The sequence below is a fragment of the Spodoptera frugiperda genome, chromosome 28 (assembly GCF_023101765.2).
Source record: "Spodoptera frugiperda isolate SF20-4 chromosome 28, AGI-APGP_CSIRO_Sfru_2.0, whole genome shotgun sequence".
Lineage (NCBI taxonomy): Eukaryota > Metazoa > Arthropoda > Insecta > Lepidoptera > Noctuidae > Spodoptera > Spodoptera frugiperda.
In genome coordinates, this window is record NC_064239.1 from 2,816,565 (window position 1) to 2,839,148 (window position 22,584).

Sequence of the window (22,584 nt, forward strand, 5' to 3'; positions counted from 1 at the left end):
AGAATGAAGATTTTATTTAGTAAATGTGGCGTTTATCCAATTATGAAGGTACTGGAAATGTACAGTCAATAGTTTGTCTGCTTACCTGAGGATTTTAGACAGGAAAAAAAAATTCAATAAGTGCTTCAAAAAACAGTACCTACCTAATAAAGCCGCTTAGGCGACAAAATAGTTTTAATGCGTTAAAGTTCTTTCTACAATGTAGCTAAATCGGAAATGTGTATCATTATATTGCAAATACCTAATTACGCGTACACGCGAATGTGTACGTGTGCCCGTAGTGGGAACACGTAGGTATGTGTTGGCATCGATTGGTCAGGGGCGGCGTGGCTTACCGTCCGACCATTAACCCAGTTGTGTGGCGCGACGCGGCCCGGCTGGGCATGCGAGCCCTCGCCGTCAGTCCACCACCATGCAACTGCCTGAAACACCGCCGCCGCCTCTCGCTCCGCTATGGGACCGCGTGCTCCGGGCGCGTGCTTTACCGCCCGACCTCGATGTCGAGCTCCTCTACGTCGCGATAAGGGACCGCCTCACGCACCCCGAGTGGGAAGTTCGTCTTCACGCGCTTCGTGTCTTAGCAGATCTTCTGCCACTCTCCGGGAATGCTCTGTCGTTTCCCTTCGATCAAGTCGTCGACAATCTAGGACACAACTCGCCCAACGTACGGAAAGCCGCGCTAGATGCACTTAAAGTCTTCTGCACGCACTGCGAAGATGTGGAATGTGCAGCGCGCGCAATTTTAGACAAATGTTCCTATCACAACATAAGGCCGCATTCTGCAAATCTTGACACAAAAGTGAACGTTATCACCGGCTTGATATTATCAATACCATCGGTGATGGCTATTTTGAAACGAAGACATTCACACCTCGACATGTTACCTATATTTCAAGTGTTAGGAGATAAACTCTATGATCCCGTACATAGAGACGTCGCACAGAGATCTCTACTGAAACTAAGACGTGCTTGTGGACCACGTGACTATATGATGTATTTATCCAGGTTGGATCCTAAAGTTCAGGATAGGTTTCGTCATTTGTGTGAAACGTACGATGAGGATTCTATGGATGTTTACTATGCGCCAAGAAAAACTGCCTACAGAAACAATAACACACCTTTAGTAAAAATTAATCACGTTTTTAATAATGCTCACACGGGACCCATTCGAGTATCGACTGATTCATCTTCAGAAGATTCTTTTGCACCTTTACCTTTTTACAATAATAATTTTGCTAAAGTTATAATTGAAACGGAAATTAAGTTTGATTCTGATACTGCGATCACAATGACCGTTTTAGAAGAGAATGAGACTGAATCTGAGAAGAATACAGGAAGTGAAGACGACTACGACAGCTCAGATAGAAACATGTTAAAATATAGTGACGGTGACTCCGAGGACACGGATGTTGTGGTTAAAAGAGTGCGTTTCGGTGGTGAGAGTGTTAAAATACGGACTCCGGACAGCGACAACTTGTTAACAAGTGAAGACGATAGTAATGTGCATAGGCAACAGAGGAACGGGAACTTTAAAGAGATAATGGCACCACCGACTCCTGGTATAGTAACAAAAATGAATGAAATAAAACGCGAGGCCTTAGAAAGGGAAGCGCAAAATAAAGTAAATAATAATAAAAAGAGCGGCATACCACTGCCGGTGATACATAATAAATCGCAGAAACCGACGTACGAAGCTAAATACAATGGGGTTAAAATAAAGTCGAAGTCATTAAGTGAGCTGTATGATTATTTTAGATCGAAGAATGAGGAAGGTGAAGGTAAAATGCAGGAAATGTCAGGGCTAGCGCTGTCACTGGCGGAGGTGCGGTCTCCGGAGAAGTCGGGGCGAAGCTCCCGAAGTCCTGTGGAGCCTCATAAGGAGGTGGAGGTGTTGCATAACTTGCAGCGAAGTCCTACAGTGTCGCCGCGACGTCATCAGACCAGGGTAGAGTTGGAGCGTGATGGGTAAGTAGGAAATAGCAAAAATAATTGCTTCTGTGTAAGGTCAATAAGGTGATATTGTGCAGGTGTTTATAGTGGTGTTTGTTGGGTAGGTTCGTGTTAAGTCTGCTGGCCTCGTCACCGCCCAAGGAGACCGACATTCTAACTCCACGGACTCCGACTCCACTGCGCGCACATTACGACTGGGAGGAACTTGGGGTGGTCCCACAGCACGTGTCTGACCAGCTGCATAACACGGTACTAATACAGCCAAGTTTTTGTCACAATTATAAACTTTAAATAGGTAAACTAGGTAGATATGTCAGATAGGTTATTAATAGTGAACCGAATGAACCGAGAATCGAACCCTAAACTGTTTACTCAGCGGGTTTGCAACTAGGTACTCGACTAATTTTGTGAAAGTTTGTCAACAGTCGTAGAACGACTTTATGTATAAGTACCTAACTACATATGTTTTCTATATTTACCTAAACAACATATTAACACGCCTTATATTTCCTGACGGGACTGACAGAAATGCACTCACTTTTCGCGTATAAACGTTCCTACTTACTTTCTTACGCAATATTGCTTTGAGTAGCAGCCGTAGCGGGAGTAAACTTTTTAACATACGATGTTTTTTACATGGTTTTGCACCAGCTAGCTAGCTAGCTACCTAGTTTCTTAACAAATAAAATTCTGTCATTGTGTTACTTAATATATCACAAGTAAGCCAAGCCCATAGTTTTGACAATGGTACCTATAAACCTATGTTTCGTTCCCAGTTGTACCGCTACTTAATTTATTATGCAAATCGATAATGTACAGTGTACACATCGTATCGAATGTCTAGTATCTAAATTAGTAGGTACATACATATACGTTAGGTTTTTAATGTAGGTACTTTTGAACACCAAATTATAGAACGTAGAAGAGGATCGTAAGAGGAACGTAAGATCAGGGAATCCTACTACCTAACAATAATTAAAACAAAATTTGTAAAAGTAATTTGTAAAAGTCTAATGTCTTGATTACAAATGGCTAGCGTACGTTTTTGTTTTAAGAAAGAATTCTTGAATTCTATTCTCAATTCGGATAAAGATTCAAATATTGCCAGCAAAGTTTTAAAATTAAAGAGTATGCTGCTACTACTGCCTCGTTGGTCGAGTGGTCGCAAGTGCGACAAGGGGTCTCGGGTTCGATTCCCGGGTCGGGCAAAGTATTACTGGGTTTTTTTCGGTTTTTCGAAAATTTCTCAGTAGTAGCACGGAGTCTGGAATTGTGTCCAGTAATGGCAATAGGCTCACCCTCTATTACATGGAACTTATAACACAAATAGTGAAAAGTGGGTGTACTTACATTGTATAGCGGCATTACGTGTCGTAATGAGCAACTCTGCCTACCCCTTCGGGGATAAAAGGCGTGACGTTGTTTTTTTTTATCAAAACAATGTGGTATGAACTACGTTAATGTTTAGGAGAACTGGATAGCGGCGGTGCGCGCGGCAGACCAGCTCCACAGCACGTTACTGGAAGCCAGCAGCGTGAGGAAGGTGGAGCCTGCTGCCCTTTCACTGGTGCATCATATGTGGGCGCTTAGCGAAGAGGTAGACCAATTAATTTTTTTTTGGGCGAATTTCGTCCAATGACTTCTCCCACCTTGGGTGAGGCGAGCGGAAGTGTCAGACTCTTACTGTTTATAAACCACCCTGTTCAATCAATTTTTAAGTATTTTATTCTTAATTTTTTTCCTATGGTCTTCCAGCATTTTGATTTTGATTAGGATGACGACTTTAACTGTGCTTTAACCCAGCTGTCAGAATGTTGTCAGTATATTAGTATAATAATAAAAATCTTAAAGATATAAGTAGCTTGATTCTAGATACCGTATAAATTAAATAAACTAAGAACATAAAAATCCCGCTAGCCCGCATTGGGGCACTCATTTCAGTTTAGCTACCGCCTTATGTTCTGGGTATCATTTTAAACATGATAAAATAGTAGAAATGGTTATGATAATTCGCAATATGCAAACATGGGGGAAACTAAGGGAGTGAACATACTAAATGGTCTACGTGAAATGTCTAGTCACTTCCAACGACCGATTTGCTTATAAATATTTCGCCGAATGCAAGTCACGAAATACGAAATACTAGTAAATAGGTACGAAAATGTCATACCTACCTATTTAAAACTAGCTTTTGCCCGCGACTTCGTTCGCGTGGAATAGTGACTTCCGGCAAATTTTTGGTTTTAACCACATAGTTCCCGATCTCGCGAGATCTCTTCAAAAATGAGATGTAGAAGATATTCCAGGGAACTCTTCAAAAATCAACATAATGAGCTCTGCGTTTGAATTTAATAGATGTATACTCACTTAGGGCATTGAAAAAATAGTTTAAAAACGGACTTAAACTAACTTAAAACTAAAGAAAGCTACGAATTACGAATTTATAACAATTAAAAAAGAAACTATATTACAACCTATCCTCTATGCTATAATAACCAAGCTTAAACTAAATAATTTAAAAGAAACGACTTAAATCTAATCTAATTAATTTATAAATTAGACTTACAATTTTATTAAAAAAACTAACTACAGTAACTACTAATAATCGATATCAAACTAAACCTACGTTAAATAGTTTAACCAAAAAACCAGGAAAACCCAACAAATAAACTTATTAATTGACAAATACAACGAAACCAATTTAGAATATACGAAACAGCAGGACCACTACAGACAAATAATCATACGACTGATAATACACTTTTTCTACGATAGTACCGAAGCGCTCGGCCGATACCCAACCAAATGAATGTAACGAAACCATAGCGCGATCTATTTCGATCCCAACGCCATCTATCGAGGATAAAGACAACTTGGATTATTTATTTATACTCCGTTCGGGCATTTTCTTTGTACTAAAAGTTTAATTATATTGATATTATTTTTTTCATACCTTTTTACTATTTATTTTTTTTTCGATGAATTAAAACAATAACATGAACCGAAGTCGTGTAACGATCGACATAGAATTATCTATACTCCGTTAGAGCATTTTCTTTGTACTAAATGTTTTATTATATTGATATTATTTTTTTCATACCTTTTTACTATTTATTTACTTTTTTTCGATGAATTAAAACAATAACATGAACCGAAGTCGTGTAACGATCGACATAGAATTATTTATAAATAATTTATTTCTTATTTTTATTTTTTGATTTTTGAAATAAAAATATATCTATGTCCTTTCTAAGGTTCTAAACTATATCTGTACCAAATTTCAACCAAATCCGTCAAATAGTTGCGGAGATTAATGGTATAAGCATAGAATGTTCGACGTGATTCTTTAATTTGACATAACTTTTTTATTTATGAACCGATTGACATGAAACAAACACTAAATGTAAATTTAAGCATCCCACAATATATTCGTGAAAACCGCATTCAACTCGGATCAGCCGTTTCTGAGATTAGCGCGCACAGACGAACAGACAAACAGACAAACAGACAAACAGACAAACAGACAAACAGACAAACAGACAAAAAAAAGTTAATGACATTTTTGGGTTCGACATCGACATAACAATAACCCCTGCTATTTTTTTTATTTTTATTTTCAATGTACAGACAGCACTTTTCTACGATTTTATTATATGTATAGATGATTCTTTAATTTGACATAACTTTTTTATTTATGAACCGATTGACATGAAACAAACACTAAATGTAAATTTAAGCATACCACAATATATTCGTGAAAACCGCATCCAACTCGGACAGCCCTAGCGCGCACAGACGAACAGACAAACAGACAAACAGACAAACAGACAAACAGACAAACAGACAAACAGACAAAAAAAAAGTTAATTACATTTTTGGGTTGACATCGACTAACACCCCTGCTATTTTTTTTATTTTTATTTTATGTGATCTACGATTTTATTATATGTATAGATTATACGGTACCGAATTTAAAACTAGTAACAAAAAATCCACCTTAAACTATCGAGATGGTCAATAAAATATAGATCAACAGAGAGACCGAAAATGTGATCCACATGACTCTTCAAGTTATCCATGAATTCTGTATTTTCCATCATCGGCCTCGTGACATTTTTTATTTCAGTAATACGATATTATTTTTGCCATTAAGGTACCTGTATTATGTTTGCACGGCAACAGTAACTGATAGCTGTCCGGGATACAGCATTTTAACGACTCGTCTACCACCATAATTGTCGTAGTTAAAAATATTTATGTATCAAATGAGGACGAACCCTACTCACGTCGCGTGTCATAGTGGTTGATAAAAATACTTACATGTATCGTCCATTATTGTAGGCAGACATTATAAATACACCGGCACCGCATAATGGCTGGAAATCTAGAATTTTAGAATATCTCAAATGCTTAGTTTCGTTGAAGTCGACTACCTACTTTCTGCATAGTGACATAAGTAGTTTATTGTCCTGATTTTCTTTTTATTCTCAATTTGGTGGTTGTGTGAAATTGCATCAAAAATAATAATAACGTATGAATAGTTCATGTGTTGATATTTAGCGTGTATCTGTGGTTAGGTAGCGGCTGCGCGAGCTCCAGCCGAAGGTGCTGTGTGTGCCCTGGTGCGAGGCGCAAGCAGTGACTGCGCCAGACAACTCCTGCCCGCTCTCATCTCTCGCATGGCGAGGGAACCACTCCCTGCAGCCTTACCACATGCACTACTGCAACGACTAGCCCTGCATCATATTGTCGATCTCATATTTGATCCGAGTATGATTGGCGTGAGTATTCATTTCACCATTCCCAATATTACTATAATTTACTATCATTCAGCCCTTTACTATATTTCCTGATTCTGTACCTACATAGGTATATCTTGTCCATCCGCTGTTGCAATTTTGACGATATACCGTTAACCGAATGCGCTTCTAAAACCCTGGTTTCTTTGACAACATCCTCACGGCAACCACACCAAACTCTTGTCTCCGATGATCAAAAATTACAAATAGCCAAATTAAAATTAGAATCTCCCATCCACCAAAGATCTACCCTGATCTCCTTCTGTTTAGGTAAGTGGAGACAAAGAAGACATGCAAAGTGCCCAGCTCCGCGCCACACTGTGCCTGGCCAGGGCAGCCGGGCCAGCTGCCGTGCTGTCAGCGGTGAGGAGGAGACTCGCGGGCACCGCGCGAGCTGATGTCTTCTGTAATAAGGTAACCTGCAACTGTCTGTGATTTGTTTGGCTATTGGTGACCAACTACTACCTTTGAGCCAAGGTTTTTTAAGGTAGTCTATGTCTGTCATTTGTTTGTCTAATGGTGACAAACTGCTTTTGAGGCAACGGTTTTTTTTTTTTTTCAATAGATAGATATTAGATATGTACCGCGCAATCATGCGACTTTGATGGGCTAGCAATTCAGATTTTTCTTTTTAACAGATATATGTCTATATATTTTGTAAACGATCCAACTAGACTAGTCAAGTCATTCTTTATGATTTGGCATGAGGATGTTTCTGAAATCTCTAAACCTACTTTAGCCCTCGCCAACCAGTGTTACAAAAATGTTCAATCATTACCAATTTCTTAGAAGTTTACGCACGTTTATGCGTAACGATGGATGCTTAATTTAATGGCCATACCATTCACCTATTGCTCACGAATGAAGAAGAAAATTAAAGGTCAAAGTGGCGATTTTCGTAAAATCAACTTTTACTAGCGTTAATAAATTTGGTTACTCATAGATGTAAAGATTATGAATGACTCAGGTGTTTTGTTCTAGTTGAGGGAAAGACTGAGCCGTCCTATAGAGAACATCAAGCCCAGTCATGTGAACAGGTATGCAAGTTTACTTTTTTTTAATATCAATACCTATTCAATCATAATATCTAAAATAAATCTAACTGCTGCCTCGTTGGTCGAGTGGTCGCAAGTGCGACGAAGATATGTGTCCGGAGACAAGGGGTCTCGGGTTCGACTACTGGGCCGGGAAAAGTAGTGCTGAACTTTTTTCCAAAATGTATCAGTACTAGCATGAAGTCTGGAATTGTGCCCAGTAGGTATATCGCAATAGGTTCACCTCCTATTACATGGGACTTATAACACAAATGGTGAAAAGTGAATGTACATTGTCCTATGGCATTACTAGCTATAATGTGTACTTTTGTCTACCCCTTCGAGGATTGACCATAGAAAAAAACTGAAGAAAAATCTATTTACTCTCTTGTTTCATCCAGGAGTTCTCAGTTACCGGTGCCAGTACGTCGTAGAGCCAGGTCTACCCCGCCCCCCGCTGCGCCGCCACCCCCGCGAAGACTGAGGCCTTTGCCTGACTCAGCACCCCTGCCTGGTAAGATGCCCATCGAAACTGAGCAAGAAGTTAACTCTTTTGAGCTAATAATTTATTCTTCTTAGTTTTGTCTTAAGTAACTTGAGTAAATATTTTCATTTTATCATCATCATCATCAGCCGAGAGACGTCCACTGCTGAACAAAGGCCTCTCCCTTAGTCCTCCACGTAGAACGACAAGCTGCCACCTGCATCCACTGGCTCCCCGCCACTTTGACGATTTATTAATTTTTATTTTATGTTTTATCTCAAATCCATTCTATATTACCAATGTGAACCATTTTCTGGCTGTTACATACTTATTTAAACTTTATACCTTTCATTGCATTCCGAAAGTTTATGTGGTAGAAGTGGAGATACTTCTACGATTGTAATCTTACTTTCATTGGACGTAAAGAAGATATTTTAGTTTATTTAGTTAGCAGATGGTGGTCTCTGAATCGAGTGACTATTGTCATAGTGTCAAAGGACATATTCCATCTACTAAACTTATTATTTTCGTTCCTTATAGAATCTTCTCCAACCATTCATTTGTCGTCTACTTCTTTTAAAAAAAGTCCTGAAAAGGCCATCTTCCGTTGGTCTTTTTAGGAAAGACCATACGGTCTTTCGCGGAAGATAGTCTTTGAGCATTTAATTAGTCTTTCATGGAAGATGTTTCGTTTATCAATTTGTTTGTATTGTAATTTTTTCAACAGGTGTATCGCAACCAGGCAGGGATTACATACCGTTCAAGGCTTTGTCTCCGATACCCCTGAGTGACAGGTAAGTTCATGTACCTAACATTCGTTAATTTGTACCTATACCAAATAGGTAATTGACCTGGACACTCTTACTAAAATTTTCAGTAAAATTCGTAGTTCAACATCCTAAGAAAGAGTTTACAAATACCTTATAAAAAATTACCTACATCGGCTATTAACATTTTTGGTCATAGAATTATAGATGAAGAGACCTTCTACGTTCAACTACCTTTTAAATATCTTTGACTCCAAAAAGAGCGAAGAACTCAAAACTATAATTTCCGTTACAACAACCTGGCTCTTTAATTATGTAGACAACAGTATTAATTCAAGAAATATAAGTTTCTACCCTATGTCAAGTGCTAGGTTGAGTGGTTTGACCTTCAGAAGTTTCTGGGAACAAAGACACCTGACTGACAGGCGGTTTCTATAATAGGCACCTAGGTAGCTTAATAACATTCGCTGTACCGCAGGAAATTATAGCTTTATTTAATTCTGTAACTGGAACGTTTTGCAGAGTGTAGATTATAGCGAAATTCTACACGTTGCATTTTCTTCTATAAATTGTTGGCGCCCAAATGGGACCGTTCAGGAAATTGTCTTCACATTTTTTATTTCCGATTTCCTATTTGTATGTAGGTAATCTGTAACTCATAACATTAAAGGTTATTATGCCTTCTAATGTTTGCAAATAACATTTCACTTGCGTATTCACTTTCTGGCCTAATTACATAAAATAACGGTCAGTTAATTGAAGGCGACTGGCTTATCCAACAACGTGGAGTCGAGTGAACCTTGAACAGAAGTGATTGGGGCCATATCTTCAATAGAATCAGGGGTTAATTCGTGACTGTGTTCCCATTTCGATTTTATGCCATCAACTGCCAGTTGACCACGGCCAGCGGCGAGTGCACGATGTTATCTATGTAAATCTACCCCGCGATTACTGGCGTCAATTACATCGCGGAGTCAGTCACCCCTATTTCAGAGTCTGACTAACAATCGATATTAATAATGGGGCAAAACACTCGTAAACTCGTATCGTAACGCGTTCAAGAAAACAAATTGCTCGGCGTCTACGAAAATGTCAACCGTCAAACAATTTAACATTATGATAGGTAGATAGGTACCTATCGAGTTTCGAGAACAAAAGTATTTGTGGAAAAGTTTGGGGTGTGAATAGTAGTGTCGCGTGGCAACGGAATATCATGACGCGACGCGAATTGTGCCACCCTCGAAGATGGCGATGATAGAGTTCATAAAATACTTCACTTGTTGCGGATATTTTTGTTTTTTATATTCTAATCCTGTCGGTATAACCACATTCACAAGACAATAAGTTTTCTGTTATAACACCATTGCTATTAGATAGCAACCAGGAAGATGTGGTACTAGCCCTAGGATATTTTGGAACACCGCGATGAAACAGGAATAGTTAGTCAAAAGGACAGGACAAACCAATCTCTTTTACCATATCTACGCCGAAGTTAAAGCGTAGTAACATTTCTAAATAATTCTGAGGGTAAATTCCACTTAACAGGTCATAGTTAGGCTTCATTTTGTCGACCCGAGCTAATTCATTACCTTAACATTTCGACCTGTTTAATATTTAATTCCTAAAGGCTAGCAGCCGTGGTCACCAATAAAAGTGGTATCGGCCCTAGGGTATTAAACATAGGCGTGAAATGTGACTTATGAGCCCTCGGTACCCAAGAGTAATGGATGTAATAGCGTGCCACCACTAACCTACATTTTGAAAGTTAAATTATTGGCCCACTTTCATTCAGAGCGTTTATGAACCACTGACGAGACGACCCATTTACTTATCGTTTGATCGTTCCACTTTCGTGTTCAGCAAACAGCACGTAACAGTCCTTTAACGTCTGTTAATAAATAAAAATAACGGACTAAGTACTAAGATTAACGTCTACATAAATCTCAATAAAATGTACCTAGGTGTAAGCAATCACATAAACTGTTTCGTGAAAAGTTTTGCTGTCGAATATTAACAGCTTGAAGTATAGGCAAGTATCTAGGTACCTTTACTTTCCTAGAGTGTGACTAATTGAGACTTAGTCATAATGTTATCATGAACAGTAATGACTCTTTTACCGACCGCTAGAAATTCTGTGAAGGTGGGCTAATCTGCATAATATGCAGGTAGAGTGGGTTCATCAACATAGGGCAATTGATCGCGCCGGTAGGGTGTGCGGTGTACGCCTACACACTCGTAGTGAGCCCGCGTGCCGGCGTCAGTCGCGGAGGCGCCGCGGCGGCTCGCGGGCGCGATGTTGCGCTGCTGCTGCCCCCGGCCCGCCGTGCGGCCCGCGCCCGCTGCCCTCGCGCTAGACCTCGTCGCCGACCTACCCCCGCACACGCGGTAATTTCCGAGCCGGCCCGCATGTAAACAAACCGTTTCCGTGGCGTTATTGTATTTATTTTTGTTCACAGAGACTCGAGCGCGCTCACCAGTTATGAAGACGGGGAAAACAATAAAAAGGTGTCCGCTTCCAAGGAAGGTTTGGATGATAGAGTGAAAATCAGTGCTATAACTGAACTAAACACAGGAGGAGAAGAGGTCCAGCAATCGATACCAACTCCACCGCGATCACCTTCTATAAGAGTTGAAGACTATTCTGAGAAATCGAATCCCTCGCCACTTAGCGGGCGATCGCAATTACAGGTTGATCCCTTACCACCTCAGACACCAGGGAGTGCGAGTGCCTCCACTGGACATGAGTCACTGGAATCTCGAGCCAGTACCGTCGTAGAAGTGTCACCGGTGCGAAAGAGTGCTAGTACCCGACCCTCACCTACACCACCGCGGAGCAGCGCGCCGTCGCCAGTAAGGAGTGGAGTTCCCACACCTGAGCCAGCCAGTGATGCTTACGACGAACCTCCACGAGCTTGTGAGCGTGACGTACGTACCGCACTCGCCGAGTGTATTGTACCCGCGCGACATGAGGACTGGGAGGTGATCGTCAGTGGACTCCTGGAAACGGAAAGGCTTGCAGCGGACCCGTCAGCTCGCGCACCTGCTATCAGTTGGCGTGCTGCCTCGCGTTCAGCTGCTGCGCACGTGCGTTCTTTGAGGTCACGCGTCGCTAGGGCCGCTTGCACTACACTAGGAGCGCTGTTTGAGCATCGAGGGCGAGCTCTAGATCCTGAGATTGAGGAGGCTGCTGGTGCATTATTAGAGCGGTGTGCCGACGTAAATCGGTTCTTGCGGGCTGACGCATGCAGTGCGCTAGTGAAGGTGGCATGTGGAGGCAGCGAAGTGCGTGCTGTGATGGCCCTGTCGCGTCGAGGAGTGGTGCACCGCGCGGGCCCGGTGCGCGCGGCGGCGGCGGCGGCGCTGGCGCAGCTGGTGCGGCACGGCGGCGCGGCGCACGCGCTGGCGCTGCCGGCCGACGTGCGCACGTCCCTGCTGCGCGCGGCGGGCGAGCTGCTGGCAGACGCCAACGCAGACACGCGCCAGCACGCGCGCCAGCTGTGCCTGGCTCTCGGCGAGGATGTAAGATTCAAGCAGATGCTCAAGGAAGCAATGCCACCGTCTCGATATCGTGCTATAGAAAAGTATGTCGACAAGTTGCGCTACCGATAGGCTTTGAACATTTTTATAGTATTTAAATGTGTATAATTGCATACTATGTTCCTCCCATAAGTCGGCTGGGTACCAAAAATTTGAGTGAAATTGTGTAATCATGACTGAAATATGCGAAAGGTATTTTTGTAGTAAAATAAATTATGTAAGTACTTACTGTACGATGATGTGTTAAAAAGAAGTTGATTGTTATCCTCCAATGGAGCGAACTTATTAAAACAATTGATTTATAAACTTTTATTAGGAAATAAATATTCTGGTCTAAATTAAATCGTTTTACTTATAGTCTTATGCCAATGAACACTAAAATTAACCAAAGTACCTAATTCAATTCCTATCTTATAACTTTTGAATAAGAATTCATTTCAAAAACAAAGCCACAGACTAGATTTCATAGAAATGCATTTTTTTAAAGGTACACTAATCAATAATGATGTTAATGACATGTGCATGTGACTCATCCGAGTGACAACCAGTGACAACAATAAACAATAAATAACCACTCTACTACAAAACACAACAAAATGGTTTAAATTATGGAATAATAAAAAAATCACAGAAATAAGTTTCTAATATGTCCTACACAATGTCCAAGACATAATCGGCTATGAGACACGACCTATCAGTCCCATCTCTTCTCAAGCTGACGTCATTCGTTCTATGGAACTGGTTGTACTTTTTCATGGTCGAATATGCGCCAGACAAGAGTCCTGAATGGTGCTGCAGGGTTGTGACATTGTTGCATGGTAGCGTCGCCACTGCCATCGGCTTGACTCAATGCCAGTGGCGAAATGTGACACCATGGCATTTTACTAGTAAGTACAGTGCTTACGTAATACCCACTGACTCTAGTAGGTATAGGTAGGGTATATATTACCTTAAGGGATTGTAATTTACATTTAGGTATACCCAGTCATGTTCTATGTCTGAAGAAGCTGAAACCACAAAGTGCCAGCTACTGCGATTTTTACCACATACGTATGAACGCGCCTTATCAGATCCTTTTCCACAATCTCTGCATTTATATTAATTTCCTAAAAAAAGTGAAGAAAACCGTTCGTTCTTGCCCGAAGCAAAATAAACCTAGCGTGTTTGATTTTAGAGGAGCTAACATCGGGTCAATACATTCTGATGGTATGGTCGTGGGGCTACTTCGCCTTCGACCTGTTGTGGTGTTTGGTGTACTGGACCGACAGTGTTGTGATGCTGTTCCACCACATCGCCGCTCTGGTCGCCATCACTAGATTCATGCAGAAAGAGAGTACAGGGTGCACCTACTCGTGCACTTTAGTACTGTTAGAGATTACTAATCCTATGCTACAAACAAGATGGTTGGTACTTTTCATTTACGTAGCTACCTAATTTATATCTATTTAAAATTGTAATAGGTATGCTAAAACATTCCTGTAGATATTTCTTCTTTCATGTAGACCTTCAGTAAAAGGTAGTATGAATGAACATTATGTTCGTTGCGTTGTAGGTAGATAATTTAAGTAGGTAGCTGCTAGATCCTGATTGTGAAAAATGTGTGGGTACCTACACTATGTGCGTAAATTATTAACTTTGTTATATTGTCTTTTGTATAGTTCAGTCATAGTTGAAAGAACATGGGCACCCTATGTACCTACCTAGGTAAGTAAAAGAGTATAATAACAGAAATTAGGCATCATTTAGTTTATACCTACGCAGTTTAGTACATAATTAATTATTTAGGCTACTAGTTAGACATAAAATACCTAACTTATTTAGAAGCCGACTTAAGCTTTCCGTTTAAATATTCCACTGTCCTTCGGATTTAAATGTCATTAACTTTCTATAGGACTTACAATATCAGGGCCAACGGAAACGCCATTTATTAATTACCGACATTAGTCCTTGAACTTATACCTACTAGCTATCCTACATCGCGGGTTCTAGGTAAATAAATATACGATTTCCTTTCATGTGCGACCTTGTTTAATATTGTGCAAATAAAATAAAATGTATGGATAAAGAAAATAGTGAGGTTTCGTTTTTAAAAACATTAAAATGTTGCGTGTGTTTTAAAATAAGTCTGAAATAATATTGATCGTCAAAATAATGTCATCTAGTTGTACCGTGCTGAAGAGCCCACGAGCTGGTGCAATGAGCCTGTCGCTGACTCATTGCACCAACCAAACAGTCCCTTATAAAATGGTATTTTCAGGTTTCTCAAAAAGGAAGGATACGGGAACACAACATTTTATTTCATGGTAGAAGTCCTTTACCTGGGCATGTTCCTCGTCCTTCGAGGGATACTGGGCACCTACCTCGTGTACTTGGTGTTCAGTACGGGTTACTTCGATTGGGAGGAAAAAGTTCTATCAGTCATCTTCTACGCTGTTTCCCTGGCCTTTGTTTACGACATAGCTGGATATATACGCTACAAGTACAGAGACGAGATAGTAAGTGCAGCTTGAATAACTACTTGGGCGCCTGAATATGAAAAACAATATCTTTAGTGTTGTTATGCTAATACACGGTAGTGCCTATTTCTACAAGTTTTTTGAAGAGACAATCTCAGAAATGAAATTGCAATGCCTGCAGGCAGAAACCTGCTACTCTACTAATACTTGATGGTTTTTAGACTTAAGTACCTGGCCTTTCAGTGTTCATGTTTCTGGCAGGTAATATTCTGATAGCTTAAAACCTACCTATATCTTTACTTACTGTTTTGCAGAATAGTATAATTACGTCAGTAATTTTTTACATCAGGGCGTTATATTTGTATAACATTTGAACCAGTCAAGTGGATAATACATACAAATATCACAGAGCCTAACCTGGCCCTGCCTAGAAGGATTCTCCATCGAAAAATGAAGTACAGTTTGTGTTCAGGATGATTAACTTAGAAACAGATGTTCTTGTTTTGTAATTTCCATGTTCATTAAAATTTCCTTTTACATTTTACAGAGTGAGTTTAGAGAATTCTACTATGCAACCCAAATTTATACTGAGTCTGAAGAATTTCGACGGAGGGCACATCTAACACATTCCGAAATTTTAAACACAATGTAGCGATATTAACACTTTTATTTGAAAACTCTACAAATCTATAGATCCTTGTTATAAATCAGTTCCTTACAATTTTGCCGTCTTATTTTACAAAAAAGGGTGTCAGTGTTCCTGCTAGCCAAAAAATACAAATATCAATTTTGTATCAATTGATCAGAAATATATTAATGTGTATAATTAATAATATATTTTAATGTGTATAAAATTAGACACTTTTTTGCACAGAACTGCAGATGTAACAATATTTTATACAGCATATTGGTCAGTCCTATTAGCTAAGAAATATAAAACAATAAACAAGATAAGTTTTTAAAGAAAACTTTTTTATTGACTAAGATAATATTATTATAACTTGAGACAAGCAACGTCTCTATGTCCATATCCGAATTTATGGAAGCACTTCGGATAAAGCTGAAAGAATCAAGATTCCTAAGTATCAAAATTTCATTGTTAATTATAATGATAGTTGTAAAGCTATTATAGTAGAGCTGACACCTTACACAACATGTTCATTATAATCCCCAGTTTAACGTGTTTATCAATTCAATCCATTGTTGATTTTACTTACTTTTCTGCTCTGACATGAACATGTTTGCTTGAGATGTTAGCTTTTTAAAATAAAGGCAGTTTGGGAATAGTGAATGGGATTTGGAAATGTAATCATTATCAAAATAATTAACAAAGTGACATCAATTAAATTGTCATTTCAAACTGCTTGAAATATTACATTGTATTATACCTACCATAAACATCTTTAAAAAGACAAAAGGTAATTAAAAAAATATGTACAATTGAATTTGCCCAAATGAAAATATTATCTGTGGTAGCTGTTTTTCTTATTCCTCCTGTCTCTCCAGTTTGATGAATATTTGCCTTTACTGTCTTGCTTTCTGCTTGGTCTGTAATCATCTCTAAGTGAAATGTCTTTGGACCTGTAGGGATGGTGGCGATGGGACCAGTTACCCTGTAAACTAGCAACAACCAATCTATCAGTAGAGTCATTTGCTTGGCGATTAGGCAACTTGAAATCTTCTTCTTTCAAATGATCTGCCATTTCAACAAATTGTTGGGCAATATTGCTCTGTTGAGGAAATTCTAAAGGTGGTTCCAATCCATAGCATCTTATAGGCGGTGGCAATGTTACCATCCGCCCTCGACTCTGCAGCGTAAGTGTCCGATGAAATAAAGAAGTCCCTCTGAACAAGTTCAATGCGTAAGGCACGGAAACTTCATGACAATATGTGATGAATGCAAAATTCTTTTGTCGACCATCTCGATCTCGCGGTATTCTAACCTTTTCTAGGGGTCCTGCCTGTAATTAAATGAAACATTGTTTTTTAAAGTGTCGGTACATAAACTTTATAAATACCTTTTGCAAGTAGCGTACCTGTAAGAATAATTCGTATAGTATTTCTTCCGTGACTTGTTCTGGTAAATTTCCACACCACACAGTTTTATTGTCTTCTTCTATCATGATTGCAAGCACTTTCTAGATAAAAACTTCTAGTTAGAATAGGTACAACTTAAGTATTTTTATTTCGTAAATACCCTAACACAAGCCAAATGCAATATTCGATCTGACAGACATGACACGTGACAGCCAGGCAAATGGCTGACAGTGACACTTGATATTATTGTGATTGTGAGAAACAAACTATAGAGACTAAAGACCATAAAGGTTTCCTTATAGTAAGTTTTTATACTATCTCGTAAAAAAAACATCATAAACATACTCAACTATCAGGCTAATTTAAAGGCTAATAATAACGAAACCGATTACTATTTTATGATTTCTATTTTGTAAGGTCGCAACAAGAAAATAAACTGACATCCTGCTAAGCATAAAGCAATAAAAACGTCAAATTTCAATGGAGCAGTCACTGTCAAGTGGTGCCAGTTGTGTTGCATAGGTTGTGTTTCTGTTTCGTGTCGTCAAGTGATAAAATCAGCCAGTTTTTGGATTGGCTTGGTTGGTTTGTTAGTGCTAGTGATTATTTCGGTGATATTATTTTCCATTACTCCTGTTGATATTTAAAGCTATTAGGATAATTAGTATCAGAGTCCTGACAATGTGCGGATCTGTATGTATCCAAGGTGATTAAGATTAGTGGCGTACAATTTAATTCTAGTTACTACGTATACGTTTTGGACTGCTTTAAGGTTAAAGAACGAGCTGCAACATGGAAGACTCCACTAAATACCAGCAGATGCAGGACGAAATGTCCAGGTAAGCTATGCAATTCTTACTCTAATTCTCATAATACATTTAATAACCTCAAATGTTTTCAGCAACGGTTGGTGATAAATATTCCTATTTTTAATTATAATTTCTTAGCTCACGTCCAAAAACAATAACACATTGTAATAAACTTTAATTTGTGCCAAATTGTAAAATGAATTTCGAAAGTTTACGGCAACAATATAAAACGAAGTTTGTTGCTGATATTTTATTACGCGATGTAATAGTCATAACACAGTACATGCATCTTTATCTCGGCTAAAACAATAAAACCGAGGTAACGAGGAGTAATAAGTGTAAAAAACATAAAAAAAAACGATTAGAAAATACTAAAATGGCTACAGAATCCAAACTGGTACAAAATAAATGTGAGTTTTAACTTTATCTTAAATACGGCTTATGTTATTCTAACTTTAGCTTGGTGAACAGCAACATATTCAAGAAACAAGAAGTTGAGCATAGGTAACATTTTGAGTTACAATTTTTACAGCAAACATTGTATTGATTATTTTTTTTATTATTGTTGTTAGACACTTTGATATCAAAACAAATATTCTATTATTATTTTCTTTGGTAGGTTTGAGGCGGAGATCTCAGGCAGTGATGCTGGAGTCGGGGTTGTTTCACGTGCCGTGATTGGTGCGGCAACATTTGGTGCAGTGCAGCAACAGTTGGAGAGAGCCAATGCACCTCTGATTCCTCCATTTGACATGACCATGATGTACCCCACAGTACCACCTCCACCACCACCACCTTCCATCATGGTGCCCTCGCAGGTAAGATCTTGTTTCATTATTATTTTATTAAGTAATCATATCTCAATTTGAAAATCCTGCAAAAGTTTTCTTGTGTTTTCTATTTGTATCTCATGTCAATGTTTAATTTATCCTTCACTTCCTTATCCAAATGTTAGCTGATAACTCACTTATAACTATAAAATTAAATTGAAAAGAAATCATTTGTCTCATAGTACATTAACCGGTGTTTTTAAAAGTATTTATTTGGTGTGTCTTCTATTTTGCACTTCTAAACTATGTTGTGTGTGTTAGAACAAAACCAAACAAACTGCCGTGATTTTGCCAGTTCTCCTTATATTAGTAGTCTAGAACCATTTAAGATCTTGGACCCTAATTAATAATATCACATCTGAGTTCCTTTTGCAGCTTGGTATGCAAGTGATCTCTTTTCTGCAGACAATAGCTGAAGATTGACCAACAACTGCCAGTGCCAGAGTTTATCTCCATTAACATAGAAGTTTTTGTTTTGTATTAGGGAACCATTTTACTAAATAGCAGTTCCTTGGATGATGATAATGATATTTATGTAGAGCTGCTGGGCAATAATGGAATTTTATATGTTCTATGTGTTGAGAATTTGATAACATGTAGTCTTTTTAATTTCTCATTAGAGAATATGTTCACACATGGTCTATTAATATCTGGATCTTTATCAGGTATAGATGGTTAATTGGCTCATTGATATGAAACCTTATGTAATAAATATGGTTTGGTGAGCATACACTCAATAAGATGTAGAAATTCTCATCTTAATTTGATCTTATAGTATGTAACAGTGTATGGAAGCAGTAGTTTCATACAGTATCTAATATCCAAATATTTATCAGGTACGGATGCGTCCAACCACGAGTAGCGATGTGTTTCCTGTCGCTCCGGCTCTCACGTTCCTGCGGCCGGGTCTGCCGGGACCTCAGCTAATTCCACCGCCTCCACCAAAGCCACAACCTGTAGTGCTCTCTGCAGCACCCAAACTGTACAAGCAACCTAAAGAAGATGATGAAAAGAAGGAGAAAGAAAGTCGAAAGAGGGTATGTGGAATTAAACTTTATTGTTTTCTAAAAAAATGGTGCCTCATACTAATTTTATTTTATTGTTGAATTGAAATGTCTGCATCATCACCAGAACAATTTTTTTTTTGCACAATTGCACAGTGAAATCTTAGTATAAAGCTTCTATAAATTATAACTCCTCCAATAACTAAGTCTCTTACGGCGGTATTCAGAGTCATTTAATACTTAATCCCATCCTTAGCAAATTGTTTTTGTTTAAAAATTGTCACTAAGAAAGAGTTTAAGTAATTATTAAATATCTCTGAGTGCGGCAGTTAGTCTATAATCTGAATCTTAATTTTTTTATATCTTCAAGTAAGTTCAGGTTCTAAAATTCTATGTTTGACTTTCAGAAGCGCACCCCGCCCCCTCCGCCGCCTCGACCTGAGCCGGTGGTAGAGCCACCGCCAGTAGCTCCACCACCACCTACAATTAGCATACCAGACACCATCGCTAAACCCAAGAAAGAAAAGAAGAATAGAAAGGTATGTGTTCCAAGTAGTTGGGCTATTCATAATATTATGTATTATGTAAAATTTTGTTTCAGCGCATACCTGTAAGTTATAGACATATTTATGTATATTAACTTGTGATTTCTATTGGTATTTTACTTGCAGCATTATTTTGAAGTATTAGAGCTGTCCGTTTATAAGTTCTACGTTTTATAATACTGACTCTGATAGTAAATAAGCTCAAAAATTATTAAACAGATTTGTATGTTGTTTTTGTCTAGAGTAATATTTGAACATGTTTTGTATGAATTGTTTTTTATATTTTTTTTCCTTTGTATCAGGTTGTCAGAACTGCCGGAGGTCAAGTTTGGGAGGATGTGACACTGCTGGACTGGCCTGATGATGATTTCCGTATGTTCTGCGGCGATCTCGGAAATGATGTCACAGATGAACTATTAGTGAGTATATTCTATTATACTATTCATGGCTTAAAATATTAAAAATAAACCAAATATATTCTTAACTATTACTTGTATGCTGTTCATGCTTTTTATGAGTTCCTATTCCTGATTTAAAACTAGTAGAACTTTTCTCGAACAGGTCACATGAGAAAATCATGTTTCGATTAACACAGATGGATGGATAGGATTCAAAAGAGTTCTGAATAATAAGCTCATCACTTATTAGTTTCATGTGGGTTGTGAGTAAAATCTTTAATTTGGTTGTTTATTTATTTGCAGACAAGAACCTTCAGTAAATACAGTTCGTTCCAGAGAGCGAAAGTGATAAGAGATAAAAGGACAAATAAAAGCAAAGGGTTCGGGTTCGTCAGCTTTAAGGATCCTGGTGACTTCATCAAGGCTATGAAGGAGATGGATGGTAAGCTTATTGGTTACTTTTGTGACCTAGCTTCACTGACAGACAGACTGACGGATTTAGTATTATTTGATTTATTTCAGTTACTTTACTTTGACTTCGAGTTTTAATGTAAAAATCTTATAGCCTTGGGTTCTATTATGCATTGGTTGCTCTTTACCTCCTTAACTTAAACTCCTAATACATTCAAAAGTACCTAGTATAAAGCCAATTTCCAATGTTAAATCTTTTATATCCCTTGGATAAGCCCATCAATTTTGACGTGACATAAAAATCTTGTCATTGATTTTATCGTTATTCAAGTATCTCTATCCATTATCTTTCTAGCAATAACCTTCAATTCCACCTATCTCATATATTCCAGGTCGTTACGTTGGCAGCAGACCGATCAAGCTAAGGAAAAGCACATGGCGAGCACGCAGCTTAGACGTTGTAAGAAAGAAGGAGAAGGAAAAGGCAGCCCTCCTCTCTCTACTCATGTCAGGCAACAAAAGCTGACAACACTGATAACTTTAATTATCTGTTACCTTCAGGGTTGCCATGTGAAAATTTTAGATAGCGCAAGTTAAAAAGCTTATTTATGTAATGACCATGGTCAAATTAAAATTAGCTGTTGAGCAATACTCCTGTAAATGTGCGACCCTAAGATTATTTCGTATTTGTATTAGGAATGGACTATATTTGTGAAAATGAACTGCAATACTTTATCTAGGTTAGGGAAAAATTCCAGCCATGTACCTATTGATGCTAGGATGTTCACAGTACTTTAGACAGTTGATTCTTGTATTTTTTGTATAGCTTTGTATGCAATAATAGGCAAATGTGGAAAGTTGTTGATAGATAAGCTTGATTTTGACCAAAAAAAAAAAACAAAACTTGGCCTAAACGTAAGCATCCACACGCCCGCATTCCGTATGACGTCATCGGTACGCATCGCATGAAGGCATTGCCGATGATGCAGTCCATACGGAACCATGCGAATCAATGGACGCTGTTGTATGAGTTTCTATACAAGACAAACTAAAATCCGTTGCATGCGATGCGTACGATACGGGCCTGTGGACGCTTACCATGACCCGTCCCTGCCTGCCATGGCTCATAAGAAATAAACCGTCTTTTTAGGTACATTTAGATTGTCGGCTACAGCTGACTGTGGCAGTGAAAAGTATAATAATACCAATGTCAGTACTAAGGTTGTCTGTCCACCAGAGGGGAGTAAGTTAGCGGAATGCATAAAATCTGTCCACTAAACAGGAGCGGAGATTTTGTGTAATCCTTTTGCTTTAGTATAGAACTCCTAGTTAACTATAATCGAATTATTGGTAACTTATTCAACAACTCTCCACATTTAAGACTATTTTCTCAGTTAAAAACAAAACCATTTACAACTAGTGTACTAAGTATGTTCTTCTAGTTTTGATTTCAATAAATAAATTAGTCTTATAACAACGCTTTTTATTTAATCATCTATACAACATAAACTCGTTGTATGTCG

General features: G+C 38.5%; 4 protein-coding genes across 6 annotated transcripts; 3 read left to right on the forward strand and 1 right to left on the reverse strand.

The window, feature by feature from the left end:
- The first annotated feature begins 34 nt into the window (after window positions 1-34).
- Window positions 35-12,899, forward strand: LOC118264982 (uncharacterized). Its single transcript, XM_035577665.2, has 9 exons — window positions 35-1,965; window positions 2,055-2,199; window positions 3,419-3,547; window positions 6,528-6,731; window positions 7,020-7,163; window positions 7,731-7,786; window positions 8,185-8,297; window positions 8,995-9,061; window positions 11,491-12,899. The coding sequence occupies exons 1-9, from the start codon at window positions 413-415 to the stop codon at window positions 12,641-12,643; spliced, it is 3,564 nt and encodes a 1,187-aa protein (XP_035433558.2). The 5' UTR covers window positions 35-412; the 3' UTR covers window positions 12,644-12,899.
- Window positions 12,900-13,088: 189 nt separating this feature from the next.
- LOC118264980 (TLC domain-containing protein 5) lies at window positions 13,089-15,985 on the forward strand. Its single transcript, XM_035577663.2, has 4 exons — window positions 13,089-13,458; window positions 13,746-13,974; window positions 14,829-15,066; window positions 15,575-15,985. Exons 1-4 carry the CDS (start codon window positions 13,251-13,253, stop codon window positions 15,677-15,679), a joined length of 780 nt encoding a protein of 259 aa, XP_035433556.2. The 5' UTR covers window positions 13,089-13,250; the 3' UTR covers window positions 15,680-15,985.
- Window positions 15,677-17,281, reverse strand: LOC118264981 (uncharacterized). The gene is made up of 2 exons (XM_035577664.2): window positions 17,064-17,281; window positions 15,677-16,988 (listed from the first exon to the last, which is right to left on the reverse strand). Exons 1-2 carry the CDS (start codon window positions 17,148-17,150, stop codon window positions 16,491-16,493), a joined length of 585 nt encoding a protein of 194 aa, XP_035433557.1. The 5' UTR covers window positions 17,151-17,281; the 3' UTR covers window positions 15,677-16,490.
- A 271-nt stretch (window positions 17,282-17,552) lies between these two features.
- On the forward strand, window positions 17,553-22,538 carry LOC118264979 (RNA-binding protein 42). Of its 3 annotated transcripts, XM_050705748.1 has the most exons (9): window positions 17,553-17,757; window positions 17,837-17,903; window positions 18,333-18,377; window positions 18,493-18,691; window positions 19,540-19,740; window positions 20,115-20,246; window positions 20,555-20,671; window positions 20,954-21,092; window positions 21,454-22,538. In XM_050705748.1, exons 2-9 carry the CDS (start codon window positions 17,857-17,859, stop codon window positions 21,585-21,587), a joined length of 1,014 nt encoding a protein of 337 aa, XP_050561705.1. In that variant the 5' UTR covers window positions 17,553-17,757; window positions 17,837-17,856; the 3' UTR covers window positions 21,588-22,538. The 3 variants fall into 3 exon arrangements, with proteins under 3 accessions (XP_050561705.1, XP_050561704.1, XP_050561706.1); XM_050705747.1 differs by having other exon boundaries at window positions 17,553-17,903; XM_050705749.1 differs by lacking the exon at window positions 18,333-18,377 and having other exon boundaries at window positions 17,554-17,757.
- Window positions 22,539-22,584: the final 46 nt, after the last annotated feature.